This window comes from Excalfactoria chinensis, chromosome 1 (assembly GCF_039878825.1).
Source record: "Excalfactoria chinensis isolate bCotChi1 chromosome 1, bCotChi1.hap2, whole genome shotgun sequence".
Lineage (NCBI taxonomy): Eukaryota > Metazoa > Chordata > Aves > Galliformes > Phasianidae > Excalfactoria > Excalfactoria chinensis.
The window spans coordinates 159294615-159313319 of record NC_092825.1 but is presented as its reverse complement, the minus strand read 5'-3'; the positions used below and the strand labels follow the sequence as shown (position 1 = coordinate 159313319).

At 44.5% G+C, this 18705-nt stretch overlaps 1 protein-coding gene across 1 annotated transcript in view; it reads right to left on the bottom strand.

The window, feature by feature from the left end:
* Window positions 1–18705, bottom strand: part of WDFY2 (WD repeat and FYVE domain containing 2) — a 58340-nt gene that overhangs the window by 4421 nt on the left and 35214 nt on the right. The window contains exons 4-8 of the mRNA XM_072333993.1: window positions 12556–12610; window positions 6834–6984; window positions 4963–5075; window positions 4565–4691; window positions 2734–2839 (exon numbers count right to left, since the gene is read on the bottom strand). Of these exons, the coding sequence (XP_072190094.1) occupies window positions 2734–2839; window positions 4565–4691; window positions 4963–5075; window positions 6834–6984; window positions 12556–12610 (552 nt within the window). The remainder of the gene's footprint in view (window positions 1–2733; window positions 2840–4564; window positions 4692–4962; window positions 5076–6833; window positions 6985–12555; window positions 12611–18705) is intronic.

Here is an 18705-nt window from a genome sequence, read left to right as displayed (position 1 = left end):
CTTGGGTCCCCTGACACGTGCCTTGCTGGTGGACATGCAGTGCTTCTCCCCACAGTGTTCAGGAAACACAGCTTTGGATGCCAGGCTCCAAAAGAGTCGTGGTTCCTGCATTCCCAGAGGGCCACCAAATGATCTGAGGGATGGAACACCTCTCATATAATGACAGGCTGAGAGAGCTGGGACTGTTCAGCTTGGAGGAGAGAAGGCGACAGACTGCTGAGAGCAGCCTTTCAGTATCTAAAGGGGGGCAGTAAGAAGGAAGGGGACAGACTCTTTAGTAGGGTCTTTTGTGATACAACAAGGGGAAATGGGGAAATTCAGACTGGATATAAGAAAGAAGTTTTTTACTATAAGGGTGGTGAGACAGTGGCACAGGTTGCCCTGGTAGGTGGTGGATGCTCAGTCCCTGGAGACACTCAAGGTCAGGCTGGATGGGGCTCTGAGCTCCCAATGGAGCTGTAGGTGTCCATGTTCACTGCAGGGCAGTTGGACCAGATGGCCTTTAAGGGTCCCTTCCAACTAAAACAATTCTATGATTCTATGATTTGAGCCTTCTCCATCTTTCCATCCATCCATCTGTCCTATTTGGGCTTAGCAGGAGTTCTTGGACAGGGGATGAAAGGCAAGAAATGCAGCTGAGATTGAGAATTAAAAATACGATGAAAGCCAGACAAAGATAAGGGAAGGCAGATGGAGACCCTCAGATCCCATGGCAGTTTTGACCCCCAGCAATGAACTCAGGCAAGTCTGAGCTTTAGCTTCCTCTGTCAGTTACTTTGAACGCTGTTCATTATGTAGGGGCAAATCCCTGTCTTTCCTACCCATAACAGCCTTTTAGATTAATGCCTACAGATCTGCATCTGAATGCTACACATGAAGATGTTTTGCTTGTGACAAGGAACTGCTTTGTAGTCAAATAGAAACACAGCTTCCGGCATTTTTCAGATGTTGTCTTCTCACAGCTTTTTAAAAATAGATAAAAATAAGGAATCAAGCAACAAAAGAGCATCATTCACTCCAATGGCAATTGCAGAGACGTGGGAAAACCTGATATCAAAGTGAAGACAGAGCACACATCCAGTGGGAAAAAAGAAAAGCAAAACTTATATAAGGGGAAAAATAGCAAAGCCAACATCCAAGTATTTGATAGTCATATCTCAAGGGCTCGTGTTCTGGAGGTGGTTTACCACAGTGGATGCCCCATTGCACTGTGGATAACAAGAACGAGCCCACACTGCCATAGTCAGAGAGAACACCACACACAGCAGCACCTGCTGCTAAGCCCTCCTGTAGCTCGTTAGACTTCCCCCTCCACTTTTGAACCAGTCTTCTCACATTATTGTTGTCTGTTTTGCAACCAGTCTTATCCCTTTCTTCTTAACCCTTTCTGTAGTCTTTTGAAGGCAGCCAGTAAGTAAGTTTTCCATTTCTGGATGTTCAGGCTGCAGCAAAAAGGAAACATCTGTTGGGAGGGAGAAACCCACTCTGCTTTTGTTTCACTCTGGGAGCTGATGATATAATTGGCCATTAAAGAGAACCAACTGGAATGCTAATTCACAGGGGGAAAAAAAGGGAGCAAGAGTAGCTTGATTCCTGCCTAGGTCTGTTTGAGCAGGTCTTTAAATCCAATTTTCCACTTATCTTTTTCTCCTTGCTCAAGGGAGACATGCACAACCCAGGGAGACCAAAACCCTCGTGGAGAAGTAGCAAAGCTGATTAGAGATTGTGCTGCCAAAAGCAGCTGGGAAAAACTCTTGGCCTTTATCTTTCCTTGCTTTCCTCTAATCTTAATTACAGCGGTCTTCCCCACCACGCACTGGAAGGAACAGGTAAAGGGATGTACCCAGACGTGTGCTTCCAGATGCATCTCTCCCAGCCACAGCCCCACACTGGCTGGGAGTAACCTCACCCCATCTGACCCACCAGGGGTATTCAGGGCCTCAGCACCCTCCCAAAGGAATAGGGCAGAGCATTAGGAGCAGCTCTTACCCCCATGCAGAGATTCACTCTGGCTCATTTTACCAGGATTTGCCATGTTTGGGGCTAGGGTTGGAGCCTGACTTGCTTGCTCATCCTGCTGAGTCAGGTCTTCAGAACTGCTGAGCAGAGGCTGCTCCTGCAACTCAAAGACCTGGGGTACATTTTGCACTTGTTTGCATCTGTTGGCCACACAGCACCAAGGTGGTTGGGTAGGTGAAAGCTTACTGTCTGTATCAGCAACACTGTCCTCTACCCACTTCCATATGGCTACACCAGTGGGTAGCAAGGCACAATAGTAGCCATAAATAAAGGTCTTTACAGCAAGAACAGAGGGGAAACCAACACCGGGTTGCACATTGCCAGAGATAACAAAGAACTTCCTAGTTCTGTTTTTTTAACAAAAATCCTAATAATTATCAATCCGTCTATTTACCTTTGAAATGACAGCATTTCTCATGGTGTCCTTAAAAATAGAGCAGAACATCTCACACCGTTAGAGGACACTTTCAGAGCAGCAACGTGAAGGACAGAAACCATTTAGCGGCTTATTTAATACACGTTTTCTGCCAGATAATTTCCCCTGTACCATATTATCAAAGGTATGGCATAATTGCCGTATAAGAACTGGAGCATATCCAACAACATTTTTAATGCCTGGAAAGTTCTTGTTCTAATTGAAAGCTGCACACGTTAGAAAGGCCGCTTTCTCCCCAAGACTGCTTCAGACAGAATCAGCAGGAATCATGCCCCTACCTCCTGTCTCTCAACATCCATGTTCCAGACAACTATTCCCCCGTCGGCACCACAAGAGATGAGCTGCCGAGTGTGGTGAGCGTAGGAGAGAGACTGAACTTTATCGCTGGAAAAGAAACAAGGCAGTTACTAATCAACCATTTAAGGCTAGCACAAAAGTAAGCACAAAACATACAATAAAGAATCACAGAAGCAAGGAATCACAGAATGGCTTGGGTTGGAAGGGACCTTAAAGCACACCCAGTCCCAACCCCCTGCCATGGGCAGTGTCACCCAGAAGCTCAGGCTGCCCAGGGCCCCATCCAACCTGGCCTTGTGTGCCTCCAGGGATGGGGCACCCACAGCTTCTCTGGGCAATGTAAATCATTCATCTGCCTACATGTTTTTTTCCCCCATCCTCAGTGCACTCTGTATTTATTGGAAGCAAACTGGAACCTTCGCTGTCCAGTTGGAACCAAAACCAGAGTGCTGCTCACCTGGGCAACATCCACAACATCAAGGACCTGTTCTGATAACTGGCTGTACTGCTCCTGAAACCGAGAGCTGAGCTGGGAAGCCAAAACAGAGCTGCAGCTTCAGGGGCTTTCCCAAAGCACATCTGAGTGCATAAATGCAGCCTTAGCAAGGTCCATTCTCCTCAGTAAGTTAATAACACTTGGTCTTGGTAAATCTTTGGACTAAAGAACCACTGAATCCTTTCTTTTAGCACTAACAAGCATTATAAAAATAATACAGGAATTGCTAAATTGTTTCTAAGCCTTCCCGAGGTAAGGTCAGTGATTTAGTTTATTTTCCTTCTTTTAAAGAAAAAGCTGCATGTGAAGAACAATACAGCTTAAACCCAACCTGCTGACTCTAATGTCACCATTAACTGGAACACTTCTTGGTCCTCACTGCCATCAGGTCTCTATTCATACTGAGCCAGCCAACAGCCATGCTATGGGTTAAGATCCAGGTGCTAACTTCATACTAAAAGTTCTTATTTCCACAGCAATTAATGTAGCATCAGCATTAGGGTATAAGGATGATCTGGGGATTTCACAAAAGCTCCACAGTGCTCTGAAATCCCAGCAGCTCAAAGCCAGTGTCCAGCAGAGTGCAGCAACACTCAAGAGAAATGTGTGAATACATAAGAAGCTGTAAATACTGTCAGAGCAAAAAGGCCAAGGGATTTTGCCCCTTCAAACCTGAGCCTGGCATGCTTAGTCCCACTTATACGCGCTGTCAATGCGCTGAAAACCTGCTGTGAGTATTTAAAAGGCTTGGAAGTAATTGCAGCTGGCAACACTTTACCTCTAATTTATTCAGTGTCCAGTAAACGATTGCTTTTCTTCATAAACATCTACTGTGCTGTGCAAATGTGAGGCCTGTATGTGTAAAGATGAAGCCTCTTTGCATTAAGGAGATGCTGCAGGCACATATGGGTAAAGAACATGACATTAAAAAGTGACACGGTTAACATGCAGCCAAACAGGACTAATTGTCCAAGCCTGACGCTCCCTCTAGGGGAAGGAAAGAAACTGACACCTAAAAAAGAAGGAATTTTCCCTCCAGCTGTTCTCATTTATGGAGCCCTCCTTTGCAACACAGGTGCAGATTCCCACATGACACACTCTGGACTGTAGATAACTGTGCTTTCTTTCACTACCTTTTGCAGACTTTCACTTCAGCCCATGGGTCTGGATGCTGAAAAACCTACTGTAAGCCATTTATTCTTGTTGTATAAGGACCAAGGGGGAGGTCACACATACAAGCTCAAGCCATGTGAAGATTGTAACCTCCGGGCAGTTTTTGCTTCCACGTGAGGCAGGAGGAAGAGCTTTGAACGTACTTATGTCCTTGCAGCTCGATGGCTGTTCCTTTTCTTCCTCCAATATCCCACATTATAATGGAATGGTCAGAACTGCCTGAGAACAAAACTCGCTGTATTGGGTCCCAACAGAGAGCAGTGACACCACCTGAAACAGGAGATGCATAGAACAGTCAATTCATTACAGAAGAATGTAGCTTGAAATATAGATACTCTGCATTACCGATCTACTGCATGGCACACACTATACTTTTAAGAAGTTTGATCCCTCTCTTGTTTTCCCCAGTTAAGAACAAGCTTTCTGGAGTGCTAGTGACAGTTTAATCTCCCTTTCATGCTCTTGTTTCACAGGATAGTTATACCACTCTGATGCTGAGCACAGGTGAAGAACCAAGTAGGGTCTCCTCCTCAAGCCTTACCTGTGTGCCCCTTAAATGTTGTCACCAGGCTGCAGGACTCTTGCTCTAATTTGAGTATGGTTACTTGCCCAGAATGATCACCAACAAACACGTGCCGGGTTTCCACATCAAATCTGATGGATAAATGCTGAGGAACATACACTGTTTACACAAGGTATGCATTACTTTCAGTGGCTTGTTAATTCTTTTAACATGAGTGTACTACAACCTTGTGAATAGCGCTCCAGTCCCAAGAAGGTAAAACAGAGCATATTTTTAGGTATTAAACTCATGGTTGTTCATACCAATAATGCAGTCTCCCTGAGATAAACCAAAGTTACATAACCTTGCAATAAGCTCTTTCCCCATATTGTTTAAAACAACTGTCTTCAACCTCTTCATTACATTTAGGTACACGAATACAAGTCCCCTCTTTTCTCAGAACACCAGCCAACATCACAGAAGTCCTCCAGAAGAATATGCCTGGTCTGGTGGTTGGCAACCCTGCACACAGCAGATGGGTTGAACCTAGATGATCATTAAGGTCCTTTTCAACCCAGGCCATTCTATGATTCCATGAATATATGTTTTTAATACCGATTTAATGGCAACACGGTCATGATGCAAGAGCTAATGGACATTTCACGTCATATTTGGCAAGCGCTGGCTACATCAGGTGTACCACACACCATATTCTGAATGGAGTAACATCTACATCCATTCAGCCACCTACAGGAACCATCTATCTCAACAGATTCTGAGCTCACTTGATTTAATTGCACACCTAGATTCCTCATTGCTTATTTAAGGAAAAGTTGCTTCAACTGATCAAGTGCTCACATGACACTGTTGGAAAAAACCAAACAACCCCACATCCCAGGCTCTGCTAAGGTTTCCTGCAATACTTATCAAAGCTTGTCCTTTCCCCTGACCTCCACCAGCACCATCTGATGACCCAAGTTAAAAAGTCCTCCATAATTTGGATCTGCTTGAAGCAGTCTGCCTCTCTAGGGAGCTTTAGGAAAGGCGGAACAAATTCTTGCACTGCACTTTCTAAACTCTTTAGAAAATTAACTAAAAATGGAGTTCACCCTCTAGGCCATTTGGATCAGTTTGCCCTTCGTTCAGCCCGAGGTTACAAAGCAAGCCCATATATTTCACTCTGAGTTTAATTTTGAGCCGTTCTCATTTCCCACGAAGTAGCACAACACGTATCATCCACACCACATATGCTACGGGCCACTGAAGTCTGTTTACGCTAACCCCTGCTTCCAGCCTAAGAGCTCATACTTTTCCACTTCCCTTTTCATTTGCAATAAAGCTGAATTAATATTTCTTTTATTGCTAGGCAGCTGGGGCAGCTCTAGGTGAATAAGGCACTTGAGTGCCATTTCTGGAGCCATTTATTCTTTAGTTAGCATAAATTCCCAGTGCACAGTGGGCTGTTCCAGACTGAAGGACAAGTGCTGATTATTTGATATTAAAGCCATTCGATTCTTACCATCATGCACAAACGCACGCTGACCTGATCGTTGACCTACTTTGTTTCCATCATTTCTCAGAGAAAAAAAAAAGGAATGAGCAGCATGTTTAAAACGAAGGCCCTGTCCTTATTTATTATGATGGCAGACCACAACAGGTTGCAGATTGCCCATTGTTTCGCTTAGACCTAAATATGCCACCCCGCATTAAAGAGACGAAGCAAGGAGAGCAGACAGTTGTTCTTTGTTGTTGTTTGTTTAAGAGAACAGTTTCTTGCTGTAACACTGAACCTACACAGGGCACAAACATTGGAGAAGAGTAAGAAATAAAACCAACAAACCAAAAGCAAACAAAAAAGCTGTTTAAGGGCCAAAGGGCAGTGCCAACACGGAGGGCTCAGCAAAGGATACTGCAGGCCGCAGGCCCCCGCGCTGGTGCGGTAGCCTCCCAGCCGCTGGCCGCTCTCTGAACAGTGCCAGGTGAAGTGCTTGTCTTGGCCGGTGCTCAGCACCCACTCCATCTCCAGGACAAACAGAATCATGATGACCCTGCTTTGATGAGCTGAAAATTAAGCAGACAGACAGGTAGTCACACGGCAAAGAACGCACAGGCAAAAGACCATGGGAAGGGAAATGCCATCCCCTTGCACCCAGCTTTGCTGTTCCACAGTCGTCTGCTCACTCTTTCCTACAGAAGAAAGTTGCGTGCAGTAATCCTCTAGACTTGAGTCACCATGTAAGGTTCCTCCCCTGAACAGTAGCTTGAGGAAGAAGAGAATCAAAGTTGATGTACGTTGCTCTGAAAGTAATGCCTCCTATTTATTTCCATGGAAACTACACCAGATATAAAGAGCACAAGAGATCAAACTCTCAGCTACAAAACACTATTTTTCAGTACAGTCACCACTGTTTGCTGATTTGTGCGGATGAGCTGATAGTGAAGCTCTTCATTGCTTGGTATGACAGCTGTGCATGCCTATCCAGAAATACTGCTGGTCTTTTGCATTGCTGTCTTCACTGCTGAAAAGCACCACCCACTGTCTCACTGTGCTCACATCCTTTGTTTGGTCTCCATAAGCTTGAAGCAAGCATCAGTGAGTGTCTGAGGGTGCCATTTTTTCTGCATGGAAGAATTCAGTGACACCCCTTTGCTTCATACACACTTTTGATATGTCATTTTGTCAGGTCGCCCCTCAGCTGCCATCTGTTACACAGCAACAACATGGCACGGAATGTCGGTGGGAAGGTTCAACCTCTACTGCCGTACCACCAACATCCACCTTTGACACTGTGAGTCAATGTAATAAAATAGGAGGGGTTACTTCTTGGAGTAGCCCTCGTAATTCCTTATATGCCTACAGGAGCCATCCATCTTTTGAGGTAGCACAAGTCTTCTTTCCAACACTGCACCATCATCAACAAACTGCCATTGTGGAAAGCACTCCGGGCTGTATTTCAATCTGCTTTGAGCTGGTCTTTAGATGGCAGAGCAGATTCTCATGAAGAAGCACACTGCCAGCTCCAGTGGATCTGGCCCTGGATCACAGTGCCTCAACGGAAGGAGGAGCAACACACAGGCACAACCCTACAGCAAAAGGAAGCTTTAGATCTGCATGGGAACCAGCTAAAAAAGAAACTGGGAAAAAATAATCCAAAAAACTGAAAAGATCACAGCTGAGCAAAATGAATAAAACAGATGAACGAATACATTTCTGCTGCCACCTAAATAAACTCATCAAAAGCTTTTCATTAAAACAATGGAACCCAGGCTTGTACAGAGGGATTTCTGTATGGATGACCACTGGGTTTGGGTGTGAAGTGCTGACTGAGATGACTTTTTATTAAAACAAGTGGCTTGAAAGACACACAGGATTATCCCCAGCTGTAAGTGAGCAGTGCCTGCTGTGCTCCTCAATCCGCAGGCTTGCTGCTTTATTGCTGTTTTGAGACTCGGCAGCACGTGTCACACAAAGAGGGCTGCTTGTGTTTGTTAGTGTAGAAGCTGACGCACTGGAAACATTAAACATCTCTGGAAGCACAACAACCACTCCAGACCCTCTGTGTGAAATGAAGTTCAATAAGAGCAGTATGGAAAGATCGTGACCCTCATCTGTGCTTTATATTTGTGCAGGGTAGGCTGCTGCCAGCCTACCTAAGCGCAGATGAGGGTCACGATCAAACTCCACAAAGCAGAACAAGTTATGTTAAAAAAATAAGAGGCTTGCAAGCAAATCTCTCTACCTTCAGATAAGAAATTCAGTGATCCCCACTGCACTAGAGCAGATCTTCATGTATCTGTTGGTCTTCCTGCAAGCACCTGCACGAGCCAGTAGGGCACTGCAGAAGGGGCCATGCCAGTATCCATGCTGATGCACGGACCCGATGGGATCACAAACATGTCCTGAGGGCTTGTGTGCCCCAGCAGTGCTGCAGACAGACCCATGCACTGCCACAGGACTGCAAAGCTGGCTGTGATCAGGCTGTTCAAGGCCTGCCCAGGGATGTTTTATCAACGATGGAGATGTGCCAGCCTATTTGGACAACCTGCTCCAGTGTTTGACCTCCTCCATTCTGAAGAACAAAAATCCCTGATATCTAATCAGAACTTTTTTTTTCCTGTGTTGCAATCACTGTTTGCTGCCTCTTGTCCTTTCACTGTACACCTCTAAGATCAGTGTGGCACTGCCTCCTCGCCCTCCCATTGTGTGGCTGTAGACCACTGTAAGACCTATCTCTGCTTTCTCTTGACACCAAGCAAAACCAACCCTTTTGGCCTCTCCTCACACACCACGTGTCCCACCTCCCTTGTCACCTTGGCAGCCCTCTGCTAACCCTGCTCTGGGACTTCCTCATCCCAGGAGCTCAAAACTAAACACAGAAACCTCATGAAGTTTAACAAGTTGTGAGGCTTAAAGAAAAATTCCAGAAGTTAACAGTGGGGCAAGGCAGAATATTGGGCCCTAGGATTAGTATGGGCTCAGAGACATGAAGCAGCACAAATAAAACGGTGGTCCTTCATTCACAGAAGGCCTGAACACTGTTTGTGTGCTGAAAAAAGAGGGGCAAACACTTCCAGCACTGCTCAGTGCAGCAACAGCTAAAAGGAGAAGTGGGAATGGAGGGCGGATGTGGCCACGGTACAGGGAAAGTCACAGCGAGCAGCAGGCCAGGAGGAGAATGGAGCCCACATGTGGGGGAAGATTATGGGATAGGGAACATAAGGAAGCAGCAGAGAGGAGGAAGATGCAGGTCTATTTGCAGAGGGAAGGTAGGAGCAAGCAGGACAACTACATTTCTGAGAGAAAGCAGCAGCAAACATTGGGCAAAGAGTAGACCAGAGAGATGGAGATGCCTGGATAAAATAGGTTTAGCAGTAACAAAGAAAAGGGATGGACTGTCAGCATTCAGGGTAAAGGGGATGCAGAGAAAAATTCAAGAAGTTGAAAAGTGCAAGAACAGTCCAAGAGAAGAGGTTGTACATAGGGAGAGCAGTATTAAGGAGGTGGTGCAAGCTGGTCTGAAAGGAGGCAGGGGACACTCCTGAAATGGGAAGGCTGGAAATGGCACGGGGCAGAAACAGGTCCAGAAATCCTACTGAGTAGAATAATCTTGCAAATAATAAACAAAAATGAGTAGGAGGTAAAGCAGGAGACATTCTTTTTCATGCAAGGAGTTATTTCCTGTGAGAGGCCAATGTCCCATAACTTGCTATGGAGTACTGAATAACAGTGCCGTATACTTAACTTCTTCCTTTTGATCCCTTTCAAGAAAGAGGTTTCGCAGCTCCAGGCACAGCCTTGCAACAGAACTTTCAAGGAGCCATGCCAGCCATGTCCTGGCTGCATGACACCAGATCTGGCCAAGAGCGAAGCACATCCTATGCGCATGCGCCAGCAGACTATTTGGCAGACATACAACTGGCTTTTTAAGACACAATTAGTGCTTTAGTCACTAGAGCAGCTTCAGCTACTTAGAACAATGCCTCATTGTTTCCCACCCATCCCAACCCCTAGGCTTTAACATGGCCATATTAGGAAGGTGTACTTCACCAGAGGTTTGTGGAGGGGAGTCACCACGGACAGGTGAGGAAGGCTCATCTCTGCTGACTGTGCCCTGCCTAGCAGAAAGGCCACACATCCCTTCCCTGAACTCTCTCTCAGACGGTACGGTGCAAGTAGGAACCCTCTCTCTTTGCAGCACTGTCTCAGAAGCACTGCTGCACTCTATCCCCAGTGATATCCCCTGATAAGCAAAGATGCAGAGTTAGGATGCAGGCAGCTGTGCTTACCAAAGTGTCTCCTGGTGCATGGTATGATAAAGCTGTAGCAGGCTGTGAGCAGCCCTTCACTGAGTCTTGTCTTTTATCCCAAACGCCTCTCCTGTAGCAAAGGTCTAAGATCTTCCTTCCCCCTTTCTGGCCATCATTCCTATCTGCAGCACTGGCAACAGTCTGCTTTTCTCAAGTGGGGATGAGATAGAAGAAAAATGCATCTCCAGCAGTACCTGGGGGCATGTTCTTCCCCAAAAAAACACATTTGCCGACATGGCTGGCTTAGGCTTGAGTGCCTGAAGGCAGACACTGTCTGTGGTCTCTGCTGTATGAAAAGTGGTGTCTACAGGTTATGGTTTGCCAGTGGGACTCTTCAGTGCTGAAACCCACATGGGTCGAACTCTGGCGACCGTGGAGTGAATCACAAATTGAGACACCTTAGACTTGTACTTTAAGACTGCAGCGGTCTCGTTCACATGTATAGTTTGTTTGTCATCTGATACTTTTCTTTATTCACAGACTAAAACAAAGTGGGCATTCTGCCTTGATTGTACAGCTCGCCCTGCATTCATGAAAGGACACTAAAAAGCAGACACGTTTTAGCAATGCTTTGCAAAATCAAGATCCTAGAGCCACAAGGATGATTCGAGGGCTGGAGCACCTCTCCTATGAAGATAGGCTGAAGGAACTGGGCTTGTTCAGCCTGGAAAAGAGAAGGCTGTGGGGAGACCTCATTGTGGCCTTCCAGTATTTAAAGGGAGTTTATAAACATGAGGGAAATCAACATTTTTACACAGGTAGATGGTGACAGGACAAGGGGGAATGGTTTTAAACTAAAGGAAAGGAGGTTTAGATTAGTTGTTGGGAATAGGCTGCCCAGAGAAGCTGTGATGCTCCATCCCTGGAGGTGTCCAAGGCCAGGTTGGATGGGGCCCTGGGCAGCCTGATCTAGTACTTATCTAGTGGCTGTCAGCCCTGCGTATGACAGGGGGTTGGAGCTTGATGATCCTTGAGGTCCCTTCCAACCCAAGCCATTCTATGATTCTGTGATTCTTTTCATACCTTTAAATCTAAAGGTTACAAAGTGATCCCCAGAGCCTCCATTTAGAGATTTAAATTATTCTCTCAACTTCTCGAGATACAGAAACTCAAATACATGAGTAAATACATATTTGAAAGGTGTGAGAGAGATCTCAAGCCAACCGGTCAGAGACTTTTCTACAGGAGCCTAATTCTTAGCATATAATAATGTCACCTCTTAGTCAAACAGCAAAAGAGGTGTAGGAGTAAGTGATAGCTGTTATGTTACTTCTATAAGGATACCTGACCTAAGTGCTGTGTCCTCTAGAAGTTTAGCAAGGATAAACAGCTGTGTTTCTTACAACATCCCATTAACAAATGGCAAAGTGGGATCGGAAAAGACACGGACCTTTTAGTATGGCAGGTACTCACTGATAGTATCGAGATTACTAAAACCAACATTTACTGATATACAACTGTACTCATCCCAAAAGCTACAACCCTAAAAGACAGCTTTCTAAATAGATTCATTAAATACACGATACTATTACATGTTAAAAAGTTAACGTTCCTCTTCCCTCCACACACTTGGCTTTTCGATGGTTTTCTGTCTGTGATGACATTTCTAAAGTACACTTAAAATGAAAAATAGAGCACAAAATAGTTCAGTAACGGTCTTGTAGTGTCAGAACAAAGTACAGTATTGATCTATCGATAAAAACAGCATTTATATTAGCTTAAAAAATCCCAGTGAAGGAGAATATTTCTACTCATGCCCTTTAATGGCACGTTAATAAAAATTAACAAAGATACAGACTAATTAGCACAGCTCATGGTTCTTACCCTGGTAACTCTTCACTTGTGTCATCTTGTTGTAATCTTCTGATAAAATGAATTCCTGGGGGAAGAGAAAAAGCAACATAGAAACAGGGCTTAGAGATGTGAAGTGTCCAAGCCTATTGTCATTTGAATCTATGCTTTTGCTTATTTTGGGTACCTCCATCTAAAAACCCACAAGTTATTTCAGTTTTAAAAGGGCCTAACAAAGCCCCATGAGTGCTTCTGAACAGAAAGGTGGAGATAAAAGAGGAACCATTAAAAAGAGTTTAAGAAGCTGACAGGATGGCTGGCTATATATGAGCCAGCCTGCCACAAAAGTAAGAGACCTGAATGCCAGCACACTGCAAATCATCTCACAGCTCAGGATTGCTGGGGCAGAAATCTGTGCATGCACCCAGCTGTGTGCACATCTGCATGCACACCCCAACCTGAGCCTTGGGAAGCACCAAATAAATGTGTGAGAGCCCCCCGGAGATGCTCTCTCCAAACTACGTACTAATAATCCACAATAGGGAAAAGCTCAGATTTCTGTTCAAAAGTCTCTCAGTACTTCAGGCAAACAAACAAAGACTTTCCCCCCCCACACACACGCACACCTTGATTTTATCTCGCTATTAATTATTATTTATTCTGGCATCTTAGAAGCAGAGTTTCTTGCTTTGCAACTGCTCTGTTGTGGCTACCAAGCAGTCGTGCATGGACACAGAGGGTGGCTGCCCAGGGACAGGCACAGGGAGTGACCCAGCTTGGCTCTCTCCACAGCCAGGGAAGAACTCTCTATGGGGAGATACTTTGCAGTCCTGCTGCCCTGGTGCTGCTGTTTAACCATCTTTAAATTAGCTTTTAGAGCATGCAAATGATGAAAATCAGCAGTAAAGAATCTGCGTGGAGGTCTCAGCTCTCAGAACAGTTGCACGTGGTTAAACAGAATGAGCACCTGGGTGTTCCTGCTGCTTATTTGGAAGGGGAAAGCTGCTCAGAGCAAGGGAAACAGTGGTCACAACACAGCTCCTGCAGCCTCACTATGGAGGAAACACCTGGCAAAGGGTGGGCCCTGCAGCACCACCACATGAACTGTGCTTTCAAATTGCCCTCAGGTAATTATGTGCACACGTCCTACTGAGAGAAATGTGAGAAAGAACAAGGAGCTCGAAAACACATCATGTTGAATTATTTAGAACAAACTATGCAGAAACTCCCCGGGCTAATCTAGCTTGGGGCCAGCAACCTAACTGATTTCATCTGGAAATAGTGTGAAAAGAAAAGGAACATTGTAAAACACGAGATGAGCCGCATTTTAAAGTTGTGCAATATTCATGCATAAGCACTGCCAAAAGCACTGACAGAAAGGACTGGGCTCCATGAATCCACGGGCTATTTATAAGGCAAATCTGATGGTTAGTGCTGAAGAGTATGAGATACTGATATTTACCCAACTTTTCTGAACTGGAACAAAGAGAGTCATTCTGCATATCCTGTGGGGTCTCCAGGTAATCAGCATGGCACTCCAGCACCTTGTTTGCTCCTAATGCCCCATAATTCCTGCTTGGCACCAAGGTGGAGAGGCTGCTATACTCATCTATTGGAAACCTACAGGTCCCAGCTTCCAGGAGACAACAGTGAGTGGGCTGAGGCAGCGATGTATTGTGCTGTTTCTAGTTTTCTGCTTGTAAATCGGTAATAAACATGTTCTCTTGAATTGCACTACTTCACCTTCCGCTCCTTTATTCTTATCCACCTCCTCTTAGCTTTCCTCTGGCAGCTGCCGATTACAAAGAGGGGTGTTATTTAGATAGTGGTGACAAATCAATTAAGTCAGCTGGATTTCTATACCAGGGTCACCTTAACTCTACAAACCACAGAGCATTACAAATCTGCTACACCTCCCCACCTACTTATGGGGGAAGTGGTTTTAATTAACCGCAGCCTGAAGAATGTTAAACCACCACCCAGAATGCTTCTCTGCAAAGCCCACTTGAATTAAAGACCCTTTTCTACGAACGTTAACTGTCTGCTGATGTTGCCTGAAAAGAAACAGCTTTAATTGCTGCAACGTGTGGTTGGAGAATATGTTTGTCTTTCCCATCAATGAGCCCGTCCTGGTACTGAACCCAGATTGCATCAGGTTGACAAACAGATGCGGGCGATCAGAACTGCAGAGGTATGGAACAATGTGCATTCAAATTCCGCTTTGGCATTTTGCCTTTGACAAACCTGACGTGGTCATTCTGCTCAGTTATCCGTGGATAACTTAATGGAAGACTGAGAAAGTCTCCCGGATCCCTCTATTACAATGCAGTGAATCAAAACACAGCGGCAATTGGTAAAGGTAAGCCAAGTATTGATTAGGTGTGCTTTCTTACAAGCCACGGTTACACATTATTGATGGAGCACGCCATCTAAAGAGATGAACACACAGTACAATATGAACACAGTTCCATTAACCTGAAAGCTGGATGTCATGATATCACATGTTCTTCTTCCCACCTCTCCCCCTTCTTGCATCTTATTCTCTCCCCTGAAAGCATTTGTTACCTTGAAAGACATCTCCTTGTTTCCACATTTTCTAATCCTTCAGTTCTTTTATTTCTTGCTCCCCTGTATACGGTCACATGTTCTTCCACTGCCCACATTCCCCTATCCCTCTCAAGGCCAGATGTTTTAATTACATCAATAGACAGGTAATTTAACACAGGGCACCTTGCTCCACAAATTCATGCCCTGTTGCACATACATTGTGGCTGCTGTGCTACAAAAACACCGATTACATCTTTTTTAACATTGTACCAACAGAAACTGGCTCTTGTCCTTCTACACACCAACGTTACGCTCCTCTCAGAGCTGCTGATGCTTCAGTTCTCATTAGGCAGCTTTTGGGCTCTTCTTAATGAGCTAGAAAGGCTGAGGTCAGCCACACAGCTCAGCTGGCGCTTGTTAAGAGGACAGGGAAAGATTTGAGTCTTGTGACAGCGCTTTTGCACAGGAGGGACTGTGACAAATTACAGCACTTGGAATGGAAAAACCAAAAACCTTCCTCGCAGGGATTAAAGGATTTTCTGGCAAGATCATCCTTTGCTCTTCACAGGGTTTTCTTGTGTGTGGGTTTGTTGTTTTTTTTTTTTTTCTTTCCCTTTGAGTTTCTTTGCTTTGTTTTTTGCCATACTGAAAACGTTACTGATCGACCTTGTCTGTTTAAGGAAAGCTTATTACAATTACATCAGTGGTGTACTCGGTGCTACGAAAGCCTTTAAGGTGAAGTCCTGAGCATTTGAAAAGGCCAACCCAGTGCCCGTGATGCTGCTGTCGTAGAGCACATCTCCCTCACACTGTAACACATACACACCACAAACTTCTCCTCTTGAGTTTAAGGCTTTTCAGCTTGCAAATATCACTGGTGTCCTGTTTCTAATTATTTGTGTTAAGGTAAACAAAACCCATACCCTGCTGCATGCCATTTCAGAATCCTTGGCCATGGGTGCTGGCTGATATGACACAGAGTCTAAAGAAGAGCCATATCCTTCCAGAGCTGCAGGATTCATCAAGTGATGGATCACAAAACAGAGCTAGAGACCACTGCATAGGGAACAGAATCCCATCTCAGAGTTAATATTCTATAAAGAATCTTAATATGTTACCCATTCACAGCCTAGCTCCCATCCCACCCCAGGGATTTTACAGTCTATACTCTGTTAGATGATGCCATTTTGACAGCGCAGTGTGGATCTCCTTAGAGGCTTGACTTGATCCTATTAATACAAGTGACTGACAGTGCTCTCGCTGTATCTTCCAGAGAGCAGCAAACTAGCTTCCGGAATTGAGAAGAATGAATTCTCTTAAATCTAATGTCAGAGACTATGTCTACATCTGCTGCAAAGCGAGGTTTATAAAATGATTACAGTCTTCTCACTTCATTAAGTGCAAAAATCAGAATAGGAGAAAAATTATTATGCTATTTCTTGGAGGAAAAAACATGAAACTTCCCACTGTGGCAGCGGTGCACACCAGCAGGTAGAGCCTATGTGTTTCAAGTACTGTTTACAGCCAAACATGTGGACATCTGCAAGATCAGATGATGTGGATGATGAATCCATACTAAGTGCCATCCCCAAGAAAGAATTCTGAAAGGGCTGTTCCTGTGACCTGTTTTCCTTGTAGACCTTCTCCAAGTATATAATAGCTTCATTTGAACACAAGCAAGGTCAGACAGAAAGTTCACTTTCGTTCAGCTTCAGCTACCCAAAAGCTAAATGCCTCAGTTATACCTTCAGAAATGGAGTAAGTAACATGGGTATTCCCGAGGGCATGTCACCTCTCTGCTGGCAGCAGAGCCTCATCATTAACTCTGTCTAGGAAGCTAACTTTTAGATGAACTTAAGGGGGGAGCTGCATCCTGGCAGTCAGCTCTCCTATTTATTTCAGGTGATAGACCTTTGCTCTGTTGCTTGCTGTAGTGATATATTGAGAAACCTGCACCCATGAAAACAGTATTTCCTCCATTTCAGAGGAAGGAATTTATGACTGCAATAGCGTCTTTTGGCTTCCAAAAGCAACCTGAGGCAATCCCTAAGACAAAACGTAATACAAGTGTCATTTATCCTAAAAAAGGGATTGCAATGTATAAAAATGATCACAAGAAACTTTTCTGTGTGTGCTTTGGGTACTCTTGCTTTCCAAGAAAGATGCTTGACAGACTTTCACTCAAGAGAGAAGTGTACTGTGCTGCACAAACATTGGTGCAGCCTTCATGCTGAGCACTTACAAAAGGTTGGAAACAATCCCTTCATCTTTGTAGAAGTAAAAACTCACTCCGTTTCATAAGGAGAAACAGGGCCTAAAACCACATTTCACTGTGGCTTTGCTGGAACATCTTTATCTAACAGTAACATCGCTGCCCATCCTTCTCAAAAGGCACCACAGGCATTTCTGGGGTGTCAGACTTAACCAAAAGCCACATAACTTTCCAGAGTTTCATGTGAAAGGCAGTTTCACTTTCCTATTTGTATTTATGCGTGAAAGTAAAAGCAGCAGCACAAAAAGATTAACTTGACATCATGGGAGCTATATTAGCTTATACAGCCCTTGCCGTGAGTTCTTCCCTTCCATACAAAGCAGAGATGCACGACGCCTTTCACCTGCATACCTTATTAACCTTCTTTAGCTCTAGAATGGAAAATTCTTGACCTCGTTCAGACTCTCTGACTCTCAAAATGCCACGAAGATAAAAGACAACTCTTCCATCAAGCTGGAATACTTAAATGCCTTATTTAAAGTTGCCTTCACATTCTTCAAAGGCCTGGTGAAAACAAATGCATCCAGCAGGACTGGAAAATTAAAGCTATTTTGGAGAGTGGGAAGGAGGGAATTTCAGAGGTGCAGAGAATTCTCCAGCAGCTGTCCCATCTCCTAGATACAAAAGGAGAAATCTCCTACAAGCACTGAAAATCTCTGGTGCTGAGCCATTAATAGCTTTATGGGTCAAAACCTGCACATCCTTGAAACAGCTCGTGATCAACAGCTAAAAGGGTTACACGTCCCATCCCAAATACCATCTTGGTTTAGTGCAGACAGCTGCCTTTCTGCCAACCTACAGACATACATTCAGTTATAAAGTCCATAAAGCAAAGGCAACAGCGGTAAAATCAGAAATGACAATAAAACTGATCTTAAACTGTACAAGTCTACTGATGGGGCGTAGGAGAGAAGTCCCACCCTGACCCCTAGTTCCTTTCTACATGGTAATACAGCATTTCATCAACTATTCCACAAGAAAAATCCAATGATTAAGGTCAACTGCTACTCCCTACTCCAAATCTAAAAGACAGGCTCTTGTTTTAACATCCTCCTTCCTTTCCACACACTGAGATCTCTGAGATGTTAATAAACCAAATCTTTCAGCCCACAAGAGCAACTCCAATTGAGATGAAAACAAAATCTGCACCCTGAAACTGGGAAAAGCAGCTGAATATAGAGCAGAAATTCATCTTCTGCCTCTCAAACATTATTTTTCCCCTCTCAACTGCTGCTTTCAGAAAACTTTGGTACAGCATGACTAACAGGACATTCATTTAATAAAACAACAGCTGTTCAGCTGTTTGTCAAGTTGCTTTTTTTTTTAAAGATATATGCAAATTAATACTGTTTGTTTAGTTGCCT